This window comes from Cupressus sempervirens, chromosome 3, assembly GCF_028749045.1.
Source record: "Cupressus sempervirens isolate cs-2001-9-10 chromosome 3, ASM2874904v1, whole genome shotgun sequence".
Lineage (NCBI taxonomy): Eukaryota > Viridiplantae > Streptophyta > Pinopsida > Cupressales > Cupressaceae > Cupressus > Cupressus sempervirens.
Window position 1 is genome coordinate 545,071,776 of NC_143120.1, and position 22,669 is coordinate 545,094,444.

Consider the following 22,669-nt stretch of genomic DNA (forward strand, 5'->3'; position numbering starts at 1 on the left):
CCAGGAGATGGAAACAAATAAACATGAGAGCTATACTCCCAACCGGATGACACTCTGTGAATGCCCTGTGTGGATGACGGAGTAGCGTCGTGCACTACCATACAACTCTCAGGAGGATCCACCATTGTGACACAAGAGCTGCTAGTAAACTGTCCTGTATCAACTGTCACAACACTAATCTCAAGAGAACTCAATACAACCAATGGTTCTCTACTGTTCTCCATCAAGGTACTCATCCTAGCTGAAACCTATGTAACCATATTTGTGATAGATGTAACCACATCCCCACTACAACTCGTGGATAAAATCCTCATCAACTGCCTCTATATGTAATTGCACTATATCTGCAGTTGGTGGAGACTGTGCCAATCTCAACTCCTCTATAAGCTTTTCAATCTGTAATTGTGACTCTTGAAAGGCCAACTGGGCACTCTGCAAAGAGCCCATAGTCATCTCAAGCTCATGAGTAAGCTTATCAACCTTCTCCTCGTTCCCCTGCAATGCAACATAACAAATGCGATCCCGCTCGAGAAGAAAATCTCTATCTGCAAGTAGTTGTAGGTAATTTTGTTTCATCATTCCAATCGCTTCTCGAAGTGCATGTATCTCTGCAAGGGAAAAAACACTATCACCATGCTCATCTATCAAAGGAGTACTCCAACCATAGGTGGCCAACATTTCACGAGCAACATCAAAATGTTTAACGGTTATGGCAACCATCCTGTCATTAACTTTCAATTGGCTTGCTAGATGATAATCCCCTTGTGATGAAACATGTCCACACAAATCTTCCCCTTTGTCATCCGCACTATGATATGAGGCTGAATCAATGTCACTCACCATATAAGCAGCATCGTGTATGCTATCATCCAGGCACTCCCCAATATCTAGGGTCATGTTGCTATGCACCTCATAGGATGGCTCAACTGGCGATGTAGAAGCTGCTAATATAACAGTATCTTCACGCACTTCCACTTCCAAGGTGACTGCGTGTCCATCCACATCATTATCATCAAATGAATTTTCTGATTCATTTTCTGCAAATGAATTTTCTGATTCATTTTCCAAGATCTGATTTTTGCTCTCTATAAGGTCAGTTGTATGATGGTCACTAACTGCTGGGAATTCATCATAAAGGCTTCCAGATACTATAGAGACCTCTTGTTCCTCTTTCTCTTCATTCTGTGATGTAGTCCTCTTAAAAATGGAAACCATACATCGTGCCACTTTGTCTAGTTTTGCAGGGTCTGAAATCAAATCATTCATCCTTTTCTGATTTTCATCCAACTGTTTCAAACTTTGCTTAAGCTTCTCCATATTCTTGCCCCACTGGGCATTTGAAGTAAACATGATTAACTAACTGATTCAATGCCAGAACATTCAAGAACAGTCATGAACAATTGCCCAGGGTCTGGAAAATAATGATCTTTGCAAGTTTTGATCACAGAGTTCTGAAACAAAGTTTGTTTGGATTGCTCATTACTTCATTTTGCTGTAGCCGACCCAGAACTAGTACAGGATGCAAACCTGTCTTGATAATGCCTGGGACTATAACTATTGGCCGTGGCTTGAAATATGGACCAAGATATACATCTAGGAAATCCCTGCGACTGCCACCCGAAACTCTAGATATACTCTTCACTTATATGTCAACACAGTTCTAGCCCAGCTGAGAACCCGCGTATTCCGCTTACAACCACCTTACTCCACTACGTATAGAGCCGACTACATAAAATCTTCTCTAATTCTCAGCCCAGAAACGAGCAATGAACTTACTGTTACCTGAAATGGGATTTATACTACCAGCTTCTATGAGAAACTCTGTTAATTGTGTCATTGATGATGCCTGCTGAGTGCATGAGTCAGTAAATAATGAGGATACAGTGTTTGATTCTTGGGCTGTAATGGAATTTATTCCATCTAAAACAATTTTGTCTTCCTGCCCTAGTGTTTTTATTTTATCAGGTTCTCTAGCTGATGCTGTACAAATTGAAGTTTCAAAAAACTTTCAGAAAATCCATCTGGTAGAGCATTTGCTTTGGGAAGCTAACTCGCAAAGAATCTTCCATTGCCTATAATGCACTTTACAGCATCCCAGAGATCTGTAAGTTGCTTTGGCCAAACCTCTAAAACACGCGCTCAAGCTCACTATGGAATTTAGTGTTTCTGCACCACCCCTTCAAAGCATCTGCATAAAGTCTGTACTAGCAACTCACGATTAACAACTGAAGTTTTTCCTTTGCGTGTTGATGTGCTCAAAAATTTGTTCATAAAAATGATCATGGTACATAATTGACACGTTGGTGTTGTTGTTAATCCTGCGATTATTCCCGCCTACTACCAAGGTTCTGAAACGCATGCGTTACTGACGGCAGATAATAAAATTATAGACATGCGTTACTGTAATATCCCGAACTGATAATTTTATCTTTCCGTTAAAACACGTCTATCAATCTTAATGACGATTCACCTTTGACAGCTATTGGATGGGAATGACACCTGTAATAACGACCCTAGCAAGCCATTACAATTGCACGTTGCCAAGAGTGAACAAATTACCGACTTCAAAATTGGATTTCGGCACTTGTCTCCTTCTGTGTCTGGCAAATGCTACGTTATTGCAGACGTATCATTCTGAGGCCACCCGCATAGATTTCCCGCTTATCACTACTTATTACTTCCGTAGTTTCCACCAAACTCGACTCATTTACCGCTTGCATACTCAAATAAATACCCTGCTGCCCGACGTGATGGAAATCCTTTCTTTAAACTCCTTTTGCGTAGTACTCAAAGTGTTCACGTCGACTAGGGCTCCACCTTGATTTGTTGTGCGAAATGCCTTGCTAATATACTCTAATAAATGCGGAATAACAACGCCCAGCAACTCACAATTTTAACTGCTTGTCCATCATACGTAAATATGGCTCACCGCCCCAGAGCTTCCTCTCCCTAGCAATCGCGTCAGATTGCAGGTAAAATGGAAGGAGAAGATTAAACGTTAGTCTGCCTTTGAAGTAATGACGGCCAATAGCCCAGTTTGCCCAGTCGGTTCCTTTCCATAGGTAGAAACAAAGACGTTTATGTCAATATTATCTCTATCTTGACACTTGTCACTAATATTCAGAGTTATTAATACACGATATAACCGCAATTTTGCCGTCGGTTACTTAAACAGGTGTTCCACAAGATGATTAATATTCTGCTCAAACCGCAGATGACTCCACATCTTCCCTGGTGCTACAAGTTCCGACGGTTTTCTCCATTGGATTCATTAGATGTAAAATTACACTTATCTCTTACCTTCTCTGGCGTCAGCTACACTTCCCTCTCGACCCAGCTTCCATACACCCACAGTAATGGATACCTGCTGTAATCCGCTCAGCCTTCCAATATCCACAAATTTCCAAAATTTCGCTGCAAATCTCCACAATATTTTGCACAAATTTACAACATTAAATGGACTTTTCCCCAATGGAATTAATAAATTCTCTGCAAAGCTTCACAGTTCTTCCACAGGACTTCTTCACAATATTCTATAGAACTTTAAAATTTTGCTACACTTTGTTTCAACAGGATTTCACAATTTCTATGGAACTCCAAAACTTCTCCGGACGTCAGGGCCTCAAGAAACCTTTGGCATTTATGCCATGAGAGTCCACGATAATGCAATGCACTCTGTACACAAGAAATACGTGTGCTCAGAGATCATCACTATAACAAAAGATTTCAGAAGCTCAATACAGTACACCGTTAGAGTAGCTTACGCACATAATTGTCACCATTGTATACGTTTATCACACCTTCTTCAAAACCCATAATCTTTTTAAGATACAAACAATCACATGAATCACCAAGATGCCCCAGTGCTTGGTGTGATAACAGTAAGCCGCTGCAATAAAAGCAAGAATGGTTTCCAATGAAATGTCTATGGCTCACTTAATGGCAGTAACGGACAAGTATGGCACCTTAGTTGTGTTCCCCAACAATACGACACTACTTAAAGGAGTCCTGAACTTGTATGGCAGCCTTGTGTTGCAATAAACCCAATGGAAATGCTCAAACTTTGACAACTAATCAAACTTAATCCTTGACACTCCACTTTCAACCCCACCCTTCAGACTGGCGGAAAAACTAGGCACTGTTATAGATCCACAGGCTGGTAGGACAAACCAGCTCTGATACCACTGTAACGACCCTTACCAGTACTGTAATAAATCCAACCAGCACTGTACTGTCCTGAACCTGACTTTTCCGTTCCTTTTTAAATGTAACACTTAGACTACGAATTCACTTAACAAATAACCAGCAATATGAATAACAGGTGCTATTCCAAACAGGTATTTGCTCAAATTCATTCTCAAATAACATGTTCGGACATACAACACTATGCAGATGAAAATATGAACAGCAAGTAAAATCCGAACTTTCCAATAAATCTGTCTTTTCAAAATGTCATTAAAGACTCAAGCATATGAATAGAGTAGTACAAATCAAAACACTAAAACCACCATGCTTTCAACAATCCAAAAGCATGTTGTTATCGTATACATCAGCAAATATGATAACCAGGAACTTCCGAATAACTTTTAAATGTTATTGTACTGTACAACAGCAATACAATAACCTTCCAACCACAAAAAACAATCTTATACACAGATATTACAGCCAGACTGGAGAGCAATATAAGAACCTGTAAGCTCAATGAGACACCTACGATGGTATCTCCACGGGCAATGGGTTTTCGTCCACTGCTTGCCTGCACAAGGGGCTACGTCCTCACACGGGCTAAAAGCTGAAGCTTTCTGAAACTCTCCAAGAGAGAAAACTGAACTGAATAGTAAATCAAGCATGTCCAACAATGAGCCAATTTCTCCTTTTAAAACACAAACCAAGACTCTTCGGCTCCTCTCTGGTTTTGTCTTATTCCCTTGTGGCTCTTCACTTCCCTAAAGCAATTTGTCTTGTTCCTCCTTGCCCCCTTTGTCCTTAATATAACATTAAATCGACCTTTTTAATATTTTGAGCCTAAGACTCAAAGTCAATTTAATATTGCATGAAATAAGACTTCAATATTTTCTAATGTTCCAAAAGGGAACATTACAGCTACAAACCAATTACGATTGTTGTAACTGCTTCTAATATTCCAAAATGGTGAGTAAGCCAAAATATACTAGCTACAGGCATTTCAAATAATATTCCCATACCTAACCATGCCAACATCGAATTGATTAGCTATCCTAAGGGAAAGACACCCAATGAAGCAATGATGGATATTCCTAACGAGTACTTGCTCAAGCATTATTTACTAAATGAATCACATCATACCAAAGACTGAGACATGCGTTACAAACTGGCGTATTACCAGAGTCAAAGATGGGGGTACGTGTAATGGTAGTAACGTCTCTGAGCCACAATGCTACTTTTCTTAGGAGTGCTTTTTACCACTACAGCTCATCAACGTCTCATTAGTTGGTCGAAAGAAGCAGTTCCTACAACAAAGCTCTTATATTCTTATGCCTTTTTCGATGATTCTAACAAAATTCCCACTCGCGGCAATCATGAAATGTCCACCTCAAATCACCTTTTCCTATTGAATGTTTTCCTACAGTCACAGTCATGACCTTGTGCTTATCTAAGTTTGACGGAAACCATTAATACTCCATAGAATAACTATTATATTTAGAATAACTTATGACTCCTCCAGCACACCGAAATGTCCATATATCTTGTCCACTAGAATGCTCAACTAATTATTTGGTTTGCACTTAGTCCACACTCTCACCATCTGCGTTAATAAACAATTCTTTTTCTTTCTTCAAAACAGTTGTAGTAGACTATACCAGTTCCCGTGTTACACTTGTATTTTTCTTCAGCCTTAAAGTCAATTGTTTAAGTCATGGGAGTGCCTAAGTCGAAGTTGAAGTTGAACCTCTAGCCAGTTCAAGTTCAACTTCAAGTTCTGTCTCTAGCACAAAATGTTAAAAACAAGCCAATCCTTCTCCTATTCGTCAACATTCATTTTCACATATGGGAAAGTTGAAGTTGAAGTTTCGGGTCAATTCAACTTCAACTTCAACTTCATGTTGGAGTCTACAAAGTCAAAGTTCCAGTTCAAGTCCAACTTCAACCAAAGTTCAACTTCTGATTCAGAGTTATGTTCAGAGAAATGATTATAGGTGTAGTTCAGTGGTTCAGAGATATAAAGTTTCAATAAGTTCATATTTGAAGATGTAGATTCAAAGTTTCAGTTTCAGCCCTGGCAATCAAAAGCTCAAGAATCATAATGATTCAATCAAGATTGGGATCTTCAGACTTGTATTTGAAATGGTGAAGCCTGAAAAGAATTCACCATTCTTAAGTTCAAAGCTCACGGACAGTTTCAAGTATGCAGTTCACAAATCAAAGGCCCAGATTCATTAGTTCAAATTTGTGGCTCAAGTTCAAAATCAAGCTCAGATCCTGTTTCAAGGTTCCAAGCCCAAGATCCAAGGCCAAACGAGGGTGGTGGATAATGATATGTACAGCAAGTAAATTCCAACATGTGATTCATGTGCAGGTATTGGTGTATATATTGTTATAAGTTTTAATACAGCCTGTAAACACAAATTTCTGTCAACATTAAAATAATAGTCACAATGCGGGGGGCATAACTTTTAGCTCCACCATTGGATCTGATTGAATTTTGGATATGTTTCCCAAAATCAAGTTTTCTAAATGTGCATAGAAGCGATCTTCAAAATGTGGCCAGAGTCAAAAGTTATAATGGACTCTATGCAGGTCTGTCGACATACCAGCAAATACAAATGTGCTGCAGTCAAAAAAAACAGTCATGTTGCGGAGTCCACATATTTTAATCCGACCGTTGGATTGAGCTGAATTTCGGATATGTTTAAAGAAACCTAATTATCTAAATTCTCTCCAAGCCGTTTTATTAAAATTCATAATGGATCAAAAGTTATGACTGTTTAAGTGCAGCAATATATCAATGACAGTTACAAGATCATGACAGCAGTTTGTTACCAGCATATGCCACCTGTCCAAGAATGCACATGGGATTCAATTTAATTTTTTAAAGTGATAAGAAGAATATTATTCCCAAGAATGATTAAAATAATTTTCATGAAACAGTTACCAGAACCGAAATGCAAGTGAAAGTTATTATTTATTGTGAAGATTTCTACACAATGGGGGTGCTTCTTTTCCGAGGGGTGGGAGTTCTACAGCTGCTGCTACGGGGAGAAGATAGTTCTATTTTGTAACAGAGGAAGCAGTTTTTCTTTATGCAAATCGACTATGATAAGGGGATTGAACAGTACTATTATTGTTTTATCATGTTTTTGAAATAAAGAGGGACATTAATGTGTTTGATTTTACAGCCATATACATTTGTGTTTCTGATCTGGAAGGATTTTAAGTCCTTTTATTTCTATTTTAGATGCAGTTTTTTATTACTATGTCAGATGTGATATATGTAGTCTTGTGGTTATGTATTCACATTTTTGCATATGTAAACATGGTAGATAGTCCTATGGTTGTTTACTGGTTTTTCATTCATTTCCAGTTTAGCAATCTGTTAATCGCATTTATTCCATATTGATGGATGAATGTTTGAAAAACCCTTCGTGTCTTCAAGTTAAAGACATAACCAGATATCACACTCATTGAATATCTTTTATGAGGGAGCTGTACCATTCAATTCAAAGGAAGATTATCAATAAAATGATAATCTATCCAATTGTTAGTGCATTTTGTTCTTCTTTTGAAACATATTGAGTAATTGTTTGCATTTCTATTCGAAGGACAAAACTGTTTACTAACAATTTTTGGCGACTCCGCTGGGGAAAGAAAGCGAAGTTCCAATGCTTTCCTTTCCTTGGATATCTGAAGGTTACCTCCCTGAGGATGGAGGTTGGCGACTCTGATCTTTTTGGTAAAAGAAGCCCAGTATAATCATGGCCTTGCCTGCAACTCAATCATGGCAGCCGCATTTTGGTCCTTTTGGTTTGCCTCATTTCACACTCATACTTGCCGGATCAAAGAAATATTTTCCTCTGTATGCTGGAAGAAGCGATCAAGATCCGAACAGCCACATTCAAGCATTCAAAACAGCCTGTGGAATTCTTGATGTTTTGGAAGAAGATGTGTATGTTCGCCTGTTTGTTAAATCTCTTGTTGGCGATGCTACTGTTTGGTTTCAACATTTGGAAGATGGGTGTATAACTGGTTAGCATGTGCTAGAAAAAAAAATTATTGCGAGATTTAAACCAGCAGTCAATGTGGGCAACCTATTATGCCAACTCTTCAAAATTCAAAAAAAGAGAATGAAGAGATAAGAAGCTTTGTGGATCGATTCACACGAACCTTGACAAAGATTCCACAAGTTGACCAGCCCAGCCAAGATAACCTGTTGTCAATCTTTATTGCAGCATTACATCCAGAAGTCTGATTTCATTGCAAAAGAAGTAAGGTATGTGACTTTGAAATTGCTAAGCAAGAAGCTGTAAGAATTGAAGATGATTTATTTTTATCTGGTTAGTTTCAACAAGACAACATTGTAAAAGTCTCTAGTCCAGATTTGAAATTTAAAAATGAGCATGCAAGTGATAAACCTTTATAGGAAAGAGTTTGGCCCTATGAACAGCAATATCATGCGGAGGCAAAACCCAAGATGAGAAGGCTTGTCTTCAAAAAAGTAAAACCAACACCCTCTATTTATGATTGTCAAATTACATCAGTCTTTCATGCAGAGGATTTGGCAATACCTCCTTTATTTGAAGACAATTCTCACCATACAATGGGATCATATCACCTGCATGTCGAATATGATGATGAAGATTCTCAAGAAGTCACACCTGAAGAAAATAGTTCTTCTAATATAACAGAATGTTGCTGTTCACACAATGAGAATAATAGCGAACATACTTCACAATTAGATGATTCTATGAAGCATCTAAGTATGCCTCCTACAGAGGAAGAGCCAGCTGAAAATGAGTTAAATACAAGCTTACCAATGGATACCTCTCACCCAATCTTTGAATCTTCTTCTATTGAATTTTCTAATGCAGTTTCAGCAATCAACATTAATCAGGAAGCCATGTTAGATCAGTATGACAAAGGAAAGATTCATGAGGAAAGAATGAAAGGCATCTTTCAAGGTGATGGAGAGGTAGAATATGAAACCTTTCTATTTCATTTCCCTTCTTCTCGAGAAGAATGGTCACAACTTGACACACAAGAGGACTTCTACATTCCTATGATGTGTTCAAATGCTGATTTGCAGCCTAAGGTTAGAGCCCAGCCAGGCAGTCTCCATGAATCAGAGGCAATCACACTCACTCGTGACAACAAAGGTTCCCAAATGGAAGAACCTCTCACATGCTCGAGTAAAGAAGACACTCTCCAAAAAATGGATGGATCAGCAAATGAGACAAAAACAAAGTTTGAAAAGTTGGACAATAGGTGGACTCAGAGTGAGCTTAACCTACTATATCTACCAACGGGGTTTCATGAAGATGTCATGATCAAAGAAAATCCTCTTTTCCAAATACAAGAATCATCTTCGGGTGGGAAGGATTATTTATCTCCCCTTGGAATAGAGAATGCTGAAACAAATATACTGCAAGGAGAGCCACAAAGACCATTGAAGGTTTCAGCAAACACATTATCTCACAGTGAAGAAGTGTTGTCCTGCTTTCTATCAACAAGCAAGGAAGGAATTGTTCTCATGAAAACTCCAGGTATAAGCCTTTCAAATTCCTCTAATTTAGATAAAGAGTTTTCAAACTTATTAGAAGCAAAGGATGATGGATTTGTTCTGATTGAGATTGGCCCGATGTTTGAAAAGGCTCACTTCTGTCTTGAGGGTGTTTTGAATTCTAAAAAGCCTCTTTTGTGTGCTGATCCAAAGGGTATGTGTACTGAAAATGACATAATCCCTGCCTTGAAAATTTTAGAGCAAGTTTTGTTTCAGTGGATTGTTGGAAAAAGGGTTGAAAATTCTTTGCAGAGTGACCGGGAAAACTCAGAATTTTATGATGAGATGTGGCTCTTTGGGCCTGATGATTGGTGGACAAGGTTCCTACATGTGATCAGCCTGAGATACCGAGGAGACGAGTTTGTCAAATGGAAGTGTTGAGTTGCACCATATCGGCACAACTAGTTGTTCAGGAAGGGTTCTTTCTTCTCACAACCAGTGAATGGCTTTGTGTAAGTTTTTCCTCAGCTCTAGTCTAGTGGTGAGTTCTTCTCACCTATGTACATTTGTGAATCTTTCTACTCTCTGAATTTTTGGTGGTCTTTAGTGTAGCTATTTGGTGGTTGTGTTGTTAGTTTGCTTTTGTTTGTTGGTCTCTTTGGTTGTTTTGGTGTTGTCCCCTATTCCCTCTCTCTGCAAACATTCTCCTTCCTTTGTTCCCATGACTCTGTTGCCCAATTGCTAGACATTGATCTCAACCAGAGATTTCTGGATTCTTCATGCACTTTATAGTCCATGTCCCCAATCAGAGCCAATTGTTACACTTGCATTTTTCTTCAGCCTTAAAGTCAATTGTTTAAGTCATGGGAGTGCCTAAGTCGAAGTTGAAGTTGAACCTTGAGCCAGTTCAAGTTCAACTTCAAGTTCTGTCTCTAGCACAAAATGTTAAAAACAGGCCAGTCCTCCTATTCGTCAACATTCCTTTTCGCATATGGGAAAGTTGAAGTTGAAGTTGAAGTTTCGGGCTAGTTCAACTTCAACTTCAAGTTCATGTTGGCGTCTACAAAGTCAAAGTTCCAATTCGAGTCCAACTTCAACCGAAGTTCAGCTTCTAATTCAAAGTTATGTTCAGAGAAATGATTATAGGTGTAGTTCAATGGTTCAGAGATATAAAGTTTCAATAAGTTCAGATTTGAAGATGTAGATTCAAAGTTTCAGTTTCAGCCCTGGCAATCAAAAGCTCGAGAATTATTATGATTCAATCAAGATTGGGATCTTCAGACTTGTATTTGAAATGGTGAAGCCTGAAAAGAATTCACCATTCTTAAGTTCAAAGCTCGCAGACAGTTTCAAGTATGCAGTTCACAGATCAAAGGCCCAGATTCATCAGTTCAAATTTGTGGCTCAAGTTCAAAATCAAGCTCAGATCCTATTTCAAGGTTCCAAGCCCAAGATCCAAGGCCAGAAGAGGGTGGTGGATAATGATATGTACAGCAAGTAAATTCCAACATGTGATTCATGTGCAGGTATTGGTGTATATATTGTTATAAGTTTTAATACAGCCTGTAACCACAGATTTCTGTCAGCATTAAAATAACAGTCACAATGCGGAGGGCATAACTTTTAGCTCCACCGTTGGATCTGATTGAATTTTGGATATGTTTCTCAAAATCAAGTTTTCTAAATGTACATTGAAGCGATCTTCAAAATTTGGCCAAAGTCAAAAGTTATAATGGACTCTATGCAGGTCTGTCAACATACCAGCAAATCCAAATGTGTTGCAGTCAAAAAAAACAATCATGTTACGGAGTCCACAAATTTTAATCTGACCGTTGGATTGAGTTGAATTTCGGATATGTTTGAGGAAACCTAATTATCTAAATTCTCTTCAAGCCGTTTTATAAAATTTATAATGGATCAAAAGTTATGACTGTTTAAGTGCAGCAGTATATCAATGACAGTTACAAGATCATGACAACAGTTTGTTACCAGCATATGCCACCTGTCCAAGAATGCACATGGGATTCATTTTAATTTTAGTTAATATATTTGTTATAATCTATGAAACTTTAAAATGGATCAACTATTAAATATTCTAAAGTGATAAGAAGAATATTATTCCCGAAAATGATTAAAATGATTTTCAAGAAACGGTTACCAGAACCGAAATGCAAGTGAAAATTATTATTTATTGTGAAGATTTCTACACAATGGGGGTGCTTTTTTTCCGAGGGGTGAGAGTTCTACAGCTGCTGCTACAGGGAAATGATAGTTCTATTTTGTAACAGAGGAAGCAGTTTTTCTTTATGCAGATCGACTGTGACAAGGGGATTGAACAATACTATTATTGTTTTATCATTTTTCTGAAATAAAGAGGGACATTAGTGTGTTTGATTTTACAGTCATATACATTTGTGTTTTTGATCTGGAAGGATTCTAAGTCCTTTTATTTCTATTTTAGATGCAGTTCTTTATTACTATGTCGGATTTGATATATGTAGTCTTGTGGTTATGTATTCACATTTTTCCATAAATATGTTTACTGCTTCCTCAATTTTCTCTGTAATATGAAAACATGGTAGATAGTCTTGTGGTTGTTAAATGGTTTTTCATTCATTTCCAATTTCGCAATCTATTAATCGCATTTATTCCATATTGATGGATGAATGTCTGAAAAAACCTTCGTGTCTTCAGGTTAAAGACATAACCAGATAACCAGATATCACATTCATTGAATATCTTTTATGAGGGAGTTGTACCTCTCAATTCAGAGGAAGATTATCAATAAAATGATAATCTATCCAATTGTTAGTGCATTTTGTTCTTCTTTTGAAACCTATTGAGTCATTGTTTGCATTTCTATTCGAAGGACAAAACTGTTTACTAACATCCCGCGACAATCCTTTGTCAAAGCTCATCCCAATGATTTTCTGGAAAATATTTCTCCCTTCCGCATAAACTATAGAGCATGATACATATATGTGCTCCACAAAATTGAATAAAATTGATGTAGCCAAAGTTCGTTCACAACAAATGAATTATGTTAAAATATCACTATAGTTTGTATCTATATACTCCTCTTTGCCTTCAAAATTTGGCCACAGCAACCTCAATATATTCACTGAAATGCAGATCTATTAGCGGCAATGATAAAAAACATTTCTCTTCCCTTAACAAATCGGGACCCACTCATATATTTTCACCAAAAAATTGCGGGCAAATTATTGTCTTCACCAAAAGTTAAATCGGCTCCCATTCACAATAATTAGAAAGGTGCATTGCAACCAATAAATAAGTTTTCGAGATAATTCTGAAGGCCCAATGAAATCAGCTGAACAATTTTATTTGCCAGAGTCTCCACTGCTCGAGAAAGATTACCATTCAATAGATCTTGACGTCAAGGTGAAGGCAAACTCATTTATTAGCCAAAATTTTAATTGAGCCCAAATGTATATTTATAGTACCGAAATCACATAGAATCCTGGCCAAAACTTTCAGCCACGCCAAATAATATTTTTGCGGTAATAATGAAAAGCACAAATCACTTGAATATCCAATCTTCGAATAATTGAACTCCTCAAGATTATTTGATGAACCTTAGCATATGAATGCTCCTTTGATATAACACTTATCTTTCTATAAAGGTATTTCTAGTGAAACCTATGGTTATACCCACTCGATCATAGAGTCAATGCTCTGATACTACTATAATATCCCCAATGGATATTTTATCGATTTTGTCTTGAAATAATTTTGAGAATATAAACTGATGAATCATGCAATGTAAACCAACAATAATATAAACCAGTAGATTCTCATAAAATGTCTCACACTATGTTATTGCATTATACATCAGCAATACAGTAACCAACCAAATATCCAAATCCAATCTTAAAAACAGTTATACTTGGAAAGCTCAAAAAGAACATGTAAGCACAATGGTGAATTATGTCTCTAATCCACTACAAGTTGAATCAGGTTGGCATTCGATCAACTGAGAAGAGCCTAAAGGTTTTTGTCCTCAAGATTTGGAAATTAAAAGCCAAAGCTTCTCGTTCTCCAAGAGAAAATCTGCAAACAACTCCAAGTCTTAGCATGCTGAAAATGAACGAGACTCCCTCTTTTAATGCTTTACAGTGACACTTCAACTGTCTTCTGTCTTTTTGTCTTACAATTCTTTGTCACCTTTAACCCCCTTTATAATATTAATATGACCATTTTATAAGTTTGCATCAAGCTCCCTAAGCCATTATTAAGATTTTATGAATTGGACTTTAGGATTTCTAATGTCCCAACAAGGGGACATTACAAAGGCTATGTGTATGTTCATTTGCTAAGCACTTAGTCTATCGACTTTATAGTTTTAATTTTACACCAAAAAAGAAATTTTAAAATGAACTATGAACTAATGGATAGGTTTCGATGTTTGATCCCATTCCAGTTTTTAGACTATAACCTGTTTACGCAGCTGAATTTTCATTATAAATGGCATGACTCTTGAACATAATGGCCTCGAAAGTTAAAATCAATGGGCATAAACTAATTCTATCATCTGCAAGTATTTTGGCCATGTCCTACTAAAACGGTTTGCCAATCTCATGATCTCATGAATGCATTTTATCGGCACAAATCAACCTACTCGTTTACTACTAAACTAATGAATTGCAACAAACAAAAGAGAACCAAAAGGACAAACTGACACTGGTAGCTAACATCGTAAAGTGAAACGTACACCCAATATAGCTTCTCCCATACAATTGTCAAGATTTAACAAAAATTTGAATTTAGGATTAATTTCTAGTTCACACTCACTTTTGAATTTTAATTAATCAAGATTAACCCCCCACAACAAGACTCGTTACTTGTGGCAGCCCGTAGGGCAGGTCGTTGGCTGCCATGTTTTAAGAAGGGAATGTTGAAAAAAACAGAGAATTATCTATCAAATTTCATTGCATAAGAATGATACTACAAAAGTAAATGATAACACAGATTCAAGCAGGACTTCATTGCTTTATTGTCACGACCCATTTTCTCGCATACCAAACAAATCAAACTTCTCTTGCCATGTGGATTTTAGTCAAAAACCATTTTTTTATATAAACTGATAGGTAAAAATAATAAATATAATAATATCAATATATAGGAGCATGAGCTCATAACACAGCAGTTGTTGCAAGCCCTTGTAAGAGGGAGGTCCAAAGTTCAAACCACAAGAATTGCACTCAAGCTAGATGGTGTATGTTGGGCACAAGAGTGAGAAGGAATCGTCATTCAGCATAAGTACATGGTTTGGATCTTACACAAATTACACTTGGAGTTAATTGATAAACAATGGGACAGGAGTGGAACTAGTCATTGTTCAACATAACAAGTCACGAGAGTCATAAGGAATCGCTAACCAGGAAGTGCATTGTGCCAAATAGTTGCTAATGAAGATGAAGATAATGGTCTTCATGCTGATCCAACTATCACACCCTCGTTGGGCTTAGAGTGCTCGTAGACCTTGTGCCAAACCCATGTTGGGTGTGTCTCTTGCAACCCTTAGGCTCGTTGTCCCTACTGGTCTTTCGTGCTCGCAAGTCTGAGGTGTTAATTTCAAGGGGATGAGGTCGCCCGGATTTGTGGCCTCACTGTTTCATAGCTCCAGTCAAAAGCGACTTGTTACTGGTCAAAAAAATAATAATATTATTATTATAAAGGCAATGATTTGGAAGAGTAGCGGTTACAAACTACTGGCAAGAATTTACTAGAAACTAAAAACTGCAAACCAACATTCTCTTCTTTTCTTCATGCATTGGTTGGCATTAAATGGTGTAGTGAGGTGTATTTGAATATGTTTTGCATGTGTTTTCTTTACCTTGTTAAGTGGGGTTTTTAGAAATGGAGAGACATCAGTTTTGAACATTCTCTCATCACAATTTCTTTCAAACTTCATTGTACATGTCCTTGCTTGTGAACTTTTTTCAAACACCATAATTATCTTTTGTGAACTATTTTTTTTTGGAAAGCATTCCCTCGTGCTTGTGTTGGGTCAATCTAGAGTGCATATTGATTGTAAATTCCTTCATTGTTGCTGAAGATATCCAGACACATCATTTTGGGTATTCAGTCTATTCCGTCATTTTTTGTTGATGATCATGAACAAAGGCCGCAAGGGTTGTCGATGGAGTTGCATCGGCACTACATGGACCTTTTTTTTTTCTTTCATTTTAAATCTGACACGTACAAATCATGCTTGGTGTGTTTTGTATGTTCTCTGAATGTTTACATGCATTCCTTCTTGCTAATTCCTTCATTGTCATCGAGATGCACTTGGGTTAATTTGGAGATTTTATGGGCTTTGGTAGTGAGATATATACCTTCTATGTTCAGGTGGATTGGTCTTAGATGAACCAAATTCATATCATCTTTGCTTCGCGAACAAGGCACTCCTTCACTCATGGTAGATCGCCCCTTCACTCATGGTAGATCGCCCTTTGGGCATATTATGGGTCTCCACTGATATAACAGGTGTCTTGTATTCCAAGATCGCTTCCCCATATCCTCACAACACCAAACTCTACTCTATTGTGGATAAAAAAAAAAATTTACGTAGAGGCTCATCTTTGATGCAACAAAAAAATTTTGGGATCTACTCACAGAAAAGAAAAAAAACTTGACCCGCCTCCTTTATGCTTCCTTCTAATCTTTTGCATAAGAAATGCTCCGAGCATTTACCTTGAGAGCTTGTATTGACTTTAGTCATGATTTCCTAGACTCCCAAATACTTCCTTGGAATGGCTGAAGCAAACATCTTCGAGTTGGCCTAGACTTCGTGACAATGTAATTTGGGAACCAACTCTTCTACATTAGCATTGCTTTACAGTCATTTTTCTACCATATCAACTACTCCTGGTTACAATAAGTTATCACTGCAACCTGTTTCAATTAAAGCGGGTATGTGATTATGTTGTCTCTTTATTTCAAAATTTACAATAGCAAACCAAGTATCTATTTTATAATGCTTGATATTTTACGTTTATAAATTGAACTATGCATGTTCCTTGGATATACTCTTGTTTTTGTTGTATATCTTACATATAAGCAATCAGCATACTCCCCCCCCCACCTCACACTATGCGTTGCATGTACATAGTCACCATCTCATAACATAGTGTCTTCAGTCTACCATGTATTCACTGACCTTGAGCAGTTAGTTGATGGAGATATCAGTATATATGTTCCCATACCATGTCTCTTAGACTGGCATCACTATATGACCTTTATGTTTCCATATCATGACCAAAATATAGTCTTAATTTGTTGATAGATATAGCTAAGCAAGTCACTGTATATGCAATTGTTGCCTTCCTTCCCCTTATATTGAAGCGGATCTAGGAGTAGACTATATCTAAAGATCAAGAAGATTCAACCTCGAGTTTGCATTAGGTAGGCCACGATGGACTTTGTCATGAAGGATTTTATTGCTAGAATTCCAAGCAACTCACTCTATATGGAAAGAGCAGTGGTTATAAAATTCTATCATACTTTAGTGAATGAGAATGTTTTTGCATAGGCCCATTGGTAGTTGAGTTTGCTTCCAAAAGTTCTTGTGTGATTTAATAGCATTGTTTAACCAGTTAAAATCATTTATTTTCCTTATGTTATTAATTTTCAGGTGGCTTAACATCACACACAAACGATGAATTCTAGAGGTTAAAAAGTGTATCCTCTACCTTAATGATGTATCCTCTACCTTAGAATGAAGTGACATCTAATATTTATTTGTACATCTTATTTATTTATTTATTTTATGTTGGTTGAAATGAGAAATTCTATATTGATATTGTGATGGAACTGAATCATTAAGTGATATTTTGTTCTTTGAGGATTCATGAAATGTTGTGAAGTTGTAATGTACTAGATATTGAGAAACGTGTGAATTTATTAAGGAATGTTTTATAATCATGGATGTAGTTATTTTGTGATGTGTGCAGTCTGTTTGAAATGTTTTATACTCATATGTTAGAATAGAATCTGGTTCCTGGTATGTTCTCCTTGAATTGAGAAAGAAAGATCTCTCTATTGCCATAAAATAAATCTTGTGTATGCAACGTCTACGAGAAGAGCTCATGATATGCTTGTCTTTTGAAGTTAATTCTTAACATGATATCATTACATTGCTTGAGAGTACATTTATTTGGTCGCTACACAATTCTGGTACCCTTGTTGGTTTTTCTTGCTTAGACTACCTTGACAACAGGTTGGGTATCTTTCTTGTCAGGAAAGATTTTGGAGAAGCTTAACAACTTCATGGTAGGATGAAAAGCACTCCTACTATATTCTCACTCTTTCATTTTGTTTGAGCAGGTGTTTAGAGCTCCCATCAGGAAGGTCAACAATTTTAGAACATCTTGTCATTCTTGTAACTGACTGATGGTCTCTTGATGAATCTTGACAAAACTGTCATTTGTAAATTAAGAACTTGTCATTTTTTTCTTCTTTCATCTTGTTTGTATATATTCTTTTAAATTAAATGGATATTATAATAATTGTTGACTGGTCAATGTGCATATGGACTTTGACTCTTAGTAGACTTTTTCGACATTTTATGCTGATGTGGCACTTGTTTTGTAGGATGCAGTCCTTAAATTTACTTTATGTATCAGCACCATCTCTCTTCTTTGCTTTAGGCTCAGTGGCTACGACAGACTGGTCTGGTCTATCGGACATTATTAAACCTATATCTATATATAATTATAGTTCACTCACTCTATTTTGAGCCCGAGATAAAAATAAATGATCACCCGAGTTAAATGGCATTCAGCTCAAAAGCGCTATACCATCGAGAATGAGGGAAAACAGAGAACTTTATAGTTTAATTACCAAAATGTCTCTAATTAGACATTATTCTTACTATTTACAGGTGGAAGATATCACATTAAAAATTCCCAACTAGTCTATTATTCAAAGAAGAACAAAGACAAAAACCTGATAACCGTCCCAAGTGCAGTAAGTGGCAGCAGATTGAATGGTGATTCCTTTTTCGCGCTCCAAATCCATGGAGTCCATCTTAGCGCCCACGCCATCTTTTCCACGGACCTCGTGGATCTCATGAATTTTTCCCGTGTAAAACAGAATCCTTTCTGTCAATGTTGTTTTCCCAGAATCTATGTGAGCCGAAATTCCAATGTTGCGGATTTTGTCCATGGTGTCTCTCCATCCTTCTTTGTCTTCGCTGGGGCGAGCGAGCCCTGCAAAATGCCTTAGACCGCCCAGGAATGGCGTAGAAAGCTCTGGACCGTAGTGCTTAGAGAACAGGGCTCGGGCCGGAGCCAAAAGACGAGCTGCGCTTCCCCGAGCCATGGTTGCGCCCTCTACGCTCAGCCTTCAGCTTGTAAACCACCACTCTACGTAAGTGATGGGGGCTTTACTTTAACCCCTAAAACCCATATCGTTACTGTTATAACTAGGGCTATACCATAAAGCTTAAAATATAGTTTGAAGATTAGTTAACCATATGGGTTTTGTTTGCTTATTTTTATGTTTTTTTGATGGAGGGTTCAAACCTGCAAGGCAGCCCAGCGAGGCACGAACCCTGCGAGCTACCAACCAACGAAGGCCACCTAGACATTTTAGAAACTCGATACGAGCCCACTCATGCCTGAAACCTCTTCGGCTTAGAGCCAAGCACTGAGGAGCATCTACGCTGCCAAATTCACCCGGAGCACGATCCCGACCTCATCCTAAGGGCCTGTTGACTTGTTTGTTTATTGTTTATTGAGTAAAAGAAGAAATTATTACTCACACCATTTAGGTTGTTAAAACAAGATATTTAAGAGGTGTGAATGTTAATTGTGGGAAAATTTGATTTTAGTTTTTTTTTTTTATTGATGAAGTATAAAAAGATAAAATGGTAAGTTATGAAATAGAAAATGTTGTTATTTGTATAATAAAGTTATTAATAAAAAATATATATAATTAAATGTTCACAATAATCATAAAATCTTGAAATCAATCAAAAAGTTGAGTATAAAAGGTTTCTCATAAGCTTGTGTTAGTAATCATGGAAGAAAGTAGTTATTAGTTCTTGAGATTAAGGCAGAAAACAAAAGATTTTGGGTGACCTTGCAATTAATCCATGTTTTCGAAACTGCACTTCCAATTTTATCCTATGGTTTATGTTATATTCTTTATTAAACTTTTTTTTCAGTTTTCTAGCTTTTTTATGATTGGAGGTTTTTGTTTTTCCTAGTGGTCTTTTTATTTTACTTGTTGAAAAATTAGAAAAAAAAGCTATCAATGTGGCATTCTATTTTTATTCAATGTGTGAGGTTTGTGCTTTGACAGTTTATAGGCCTAGATTACATGTCCGTAAAGACTCTCAACGTGGCATTCTATTTTTGTTCAACATGTTAGATTTGTGCCAAACTATTTACAGACCTATATTACATGTCCATCTTACACCTTTGGTTTTAATTCATTTACCCAAAATAGATATTGCTTAAATTTTTTGTCAGTATTATTGGACATAGCATCCTAGTGCATATCTTTTTCCTATAGAAAGCACTAACTCTAGTCAAAGGTAATGCAGAGAGATTGTTGAAATGTTGAAAGACGCAATGAAGGTTGCTTGTAGAATGAGCCTTTATATTCCATGGCTATGTGCATTTGTATGCTCTTATCAACAATATTCTTATTTTTGCATTTATTATTCTAATATTGTATTTACCATCTTTCTTTTCTTTTCAATTTAAGTAGAGTTGCTCCAAAGTAAGTAGTTTCCTCTTGTTGCATAAATGTTCTACAAAAGATGGAAGCTCCAGGTCAGTTTGTGTGATTTGACAAATTAGCAATTAAAATGATTTATAGAATAGAGGTGCATGTAAAAGCTCTTCCTTTCCATGTATAAAATGTGAAAGCTTGCATATTCATCAGCAATATAAACAACTTGTTATGATATGAAGGTCAAAATTGGATTTTTTTCTAGCATGAATTACACTTAGCAAAATATGTTTCCACGAGTTATTGTTGATTTATCTAAAGTTTGTAAAAGATGAATTCGGACAATTGTAAGTTTGGATTAGTAAAAATGCATAGTTTCATGCAATGGACTAATCTGTTGCCAATTTGTAAAGTTAAAGTATTGGTTGTTCAAATATTTTCTTGAGGGAATTATCTTCAATATTGGAATGTAAATAGATTCAAGTGTATGTAAGTGAGTGAGATTAGGACTTTAGAGCACACTCTATTTATTTCAACATTATTTTTAGGTTTCTCTACTATCTTATTTTATGCAATACCTATAACTTGAAGGTAGTTTCCATAAAGAGAATTATTTTGTTAACCTTATGTAAAGTATAGAGATTGCAAGCCCATCCTTGTAAAGTATAATGACAATGTGAAATTGTATTGTTTAATAAACTACTATTAGTCTTTGTCATTTTCCCAATAATGATCACATTATCAATTATAGCTTTTTCATATTTTTGCATTTAGCTTTTGATGTTTTTAGGGTTTTTGTATACTTTATGTTTAGCTTCTTTTGTGTTTGTGGGTTTTCATATATTTTGAGTTCATCTTTTTTAATGTTTGTAGGTTTCTGTAAATTTCAGGTTTAGCTTCTTGATAATTTCAACTTTGTAAAAAATACTTTTAGGCATCTTAGACTTTCCATAGAGTTAGGCCTTAGTTGCTTTAATTAAGAAAATAATTATTAAGCAACTTAGGTCTTCAATATATTTAAGGTTTATCTTTTTTTTTTCCATGTTGTCATTATCAAGTTCTATACAAGAAAAGTGCTTCTAGCTCTAGAATATCTACACCAACTTGAACGAGTATTTTACGGAGATCTCAAACCAAAAAATATTCTTATAACATAGTATGGGCATATCATGTTGATGATTTTCTCCTCATCTATTTTGTGTGTTTTGGACACTCACTTGGTCAAAGATATCACTTCTTCTTCCTCAAATTACTTGAGTGTGCAAAAGTTTTATTTTTTCCATTTTTATCTCCAAAAATATGTAACCATATATGTAGGAGAAAAATCTCGATGGATTACAAGAGAAAGAGTGTTGTGGAATTTGTTGTGGAGCCTAAAATTAAAGGAGATAATGTTGTTGGAAGAGTTATGGACTTGTGGACATTTATATTAAAGTGAGTTACCAATGATACTACTATTTTTTATGTTTAAGAGATTGTGAGATTGGAAATGTTTTTTCTATATTAATGTGATCATTTAATGTACCCAGGCAGTTTCAGATGATGGAATGAAAAAAAATCTTCATACAGATTATGTATTGAAGGTGAGGATTTTGTTTCTTTTATCGATGCTTTATGTTGGGGACATATGTTTAATTTTTTATTTGCCATGGATCAATTAGGACTCTAGGAGCTCCCATATGTATGTTAAGATGATCTTTCACAAAGCTACTAGTCCTCTTCATGACAAGAGAATTTGTGGTAGGTGTCTCATAGTCATTTGTGGCGTAGTATAACCAATCGTTCAATTGTTGATGTGACCATTTAATGTTCAATTTACCAAAGTTAAATATTAATTAATCGTAATTTTAAATTAACATGAAATGCCTGTAAGATGTCATACAAATGCAATTCAACATCTACCATTTGTAGAAATATATGAGATAATTGATGGAGGGATCTATCTACATCAAGGAAATGGAGTTGTGATATATTGAATTCAATCTCTTTTGACTAGTAATTTATCTATGTCAATTTCATTTCTATATGCTTATGGAGACAAATTTAGATCTAGACTAGAACTACGTTGATTTGTGGCTTTATACTTGGCATGCAGTCGATGACAAAATATTTTCATCTTTAGGTTCCTACTAAAAAGATCTTAAAGAAAGTATATTACGATGCAAGATCTTTCCAAGTGCATTGGTTTCAACCTCAAAATCCCTTTGATCATTGGCAATCCTCTCCCTGAGCTTTTGCACTCCCACTTGATTCACATCCTCAAGAGTAGCC

At 36.4% G+C, this 22,669-nt stretch overlaps 1 protein-coding gene across 2 annotated transcripts in view; it reads right to left on the bottom strand.

Moving 5' to 3' along the window:
* The window catches only part of LOC149567576 (elongation factor G, mitochondrial-like), a 186,537-nt gene extending 167,458 nt beyond the window's left edge, over positions 1-19,079 (bottom strand). For both annotated transcript variants that reach the window (XM_089820814.1, XM_089820815.1), the window contains exon 1: positions 18,665-19,079. In XM_089820814.1, coding sequence (XP_089676940.1) covers positions 18,665-19,039 — 375 coding nt within the window. In that variant the 5' untranslated portion in view covers positions 19,040-19,079. The remainder of the gene's footprint in view (positions 1-18,664) is intronic.
* Positions 19,080-22,669: the final 3,590 nt, after the last annotated feature.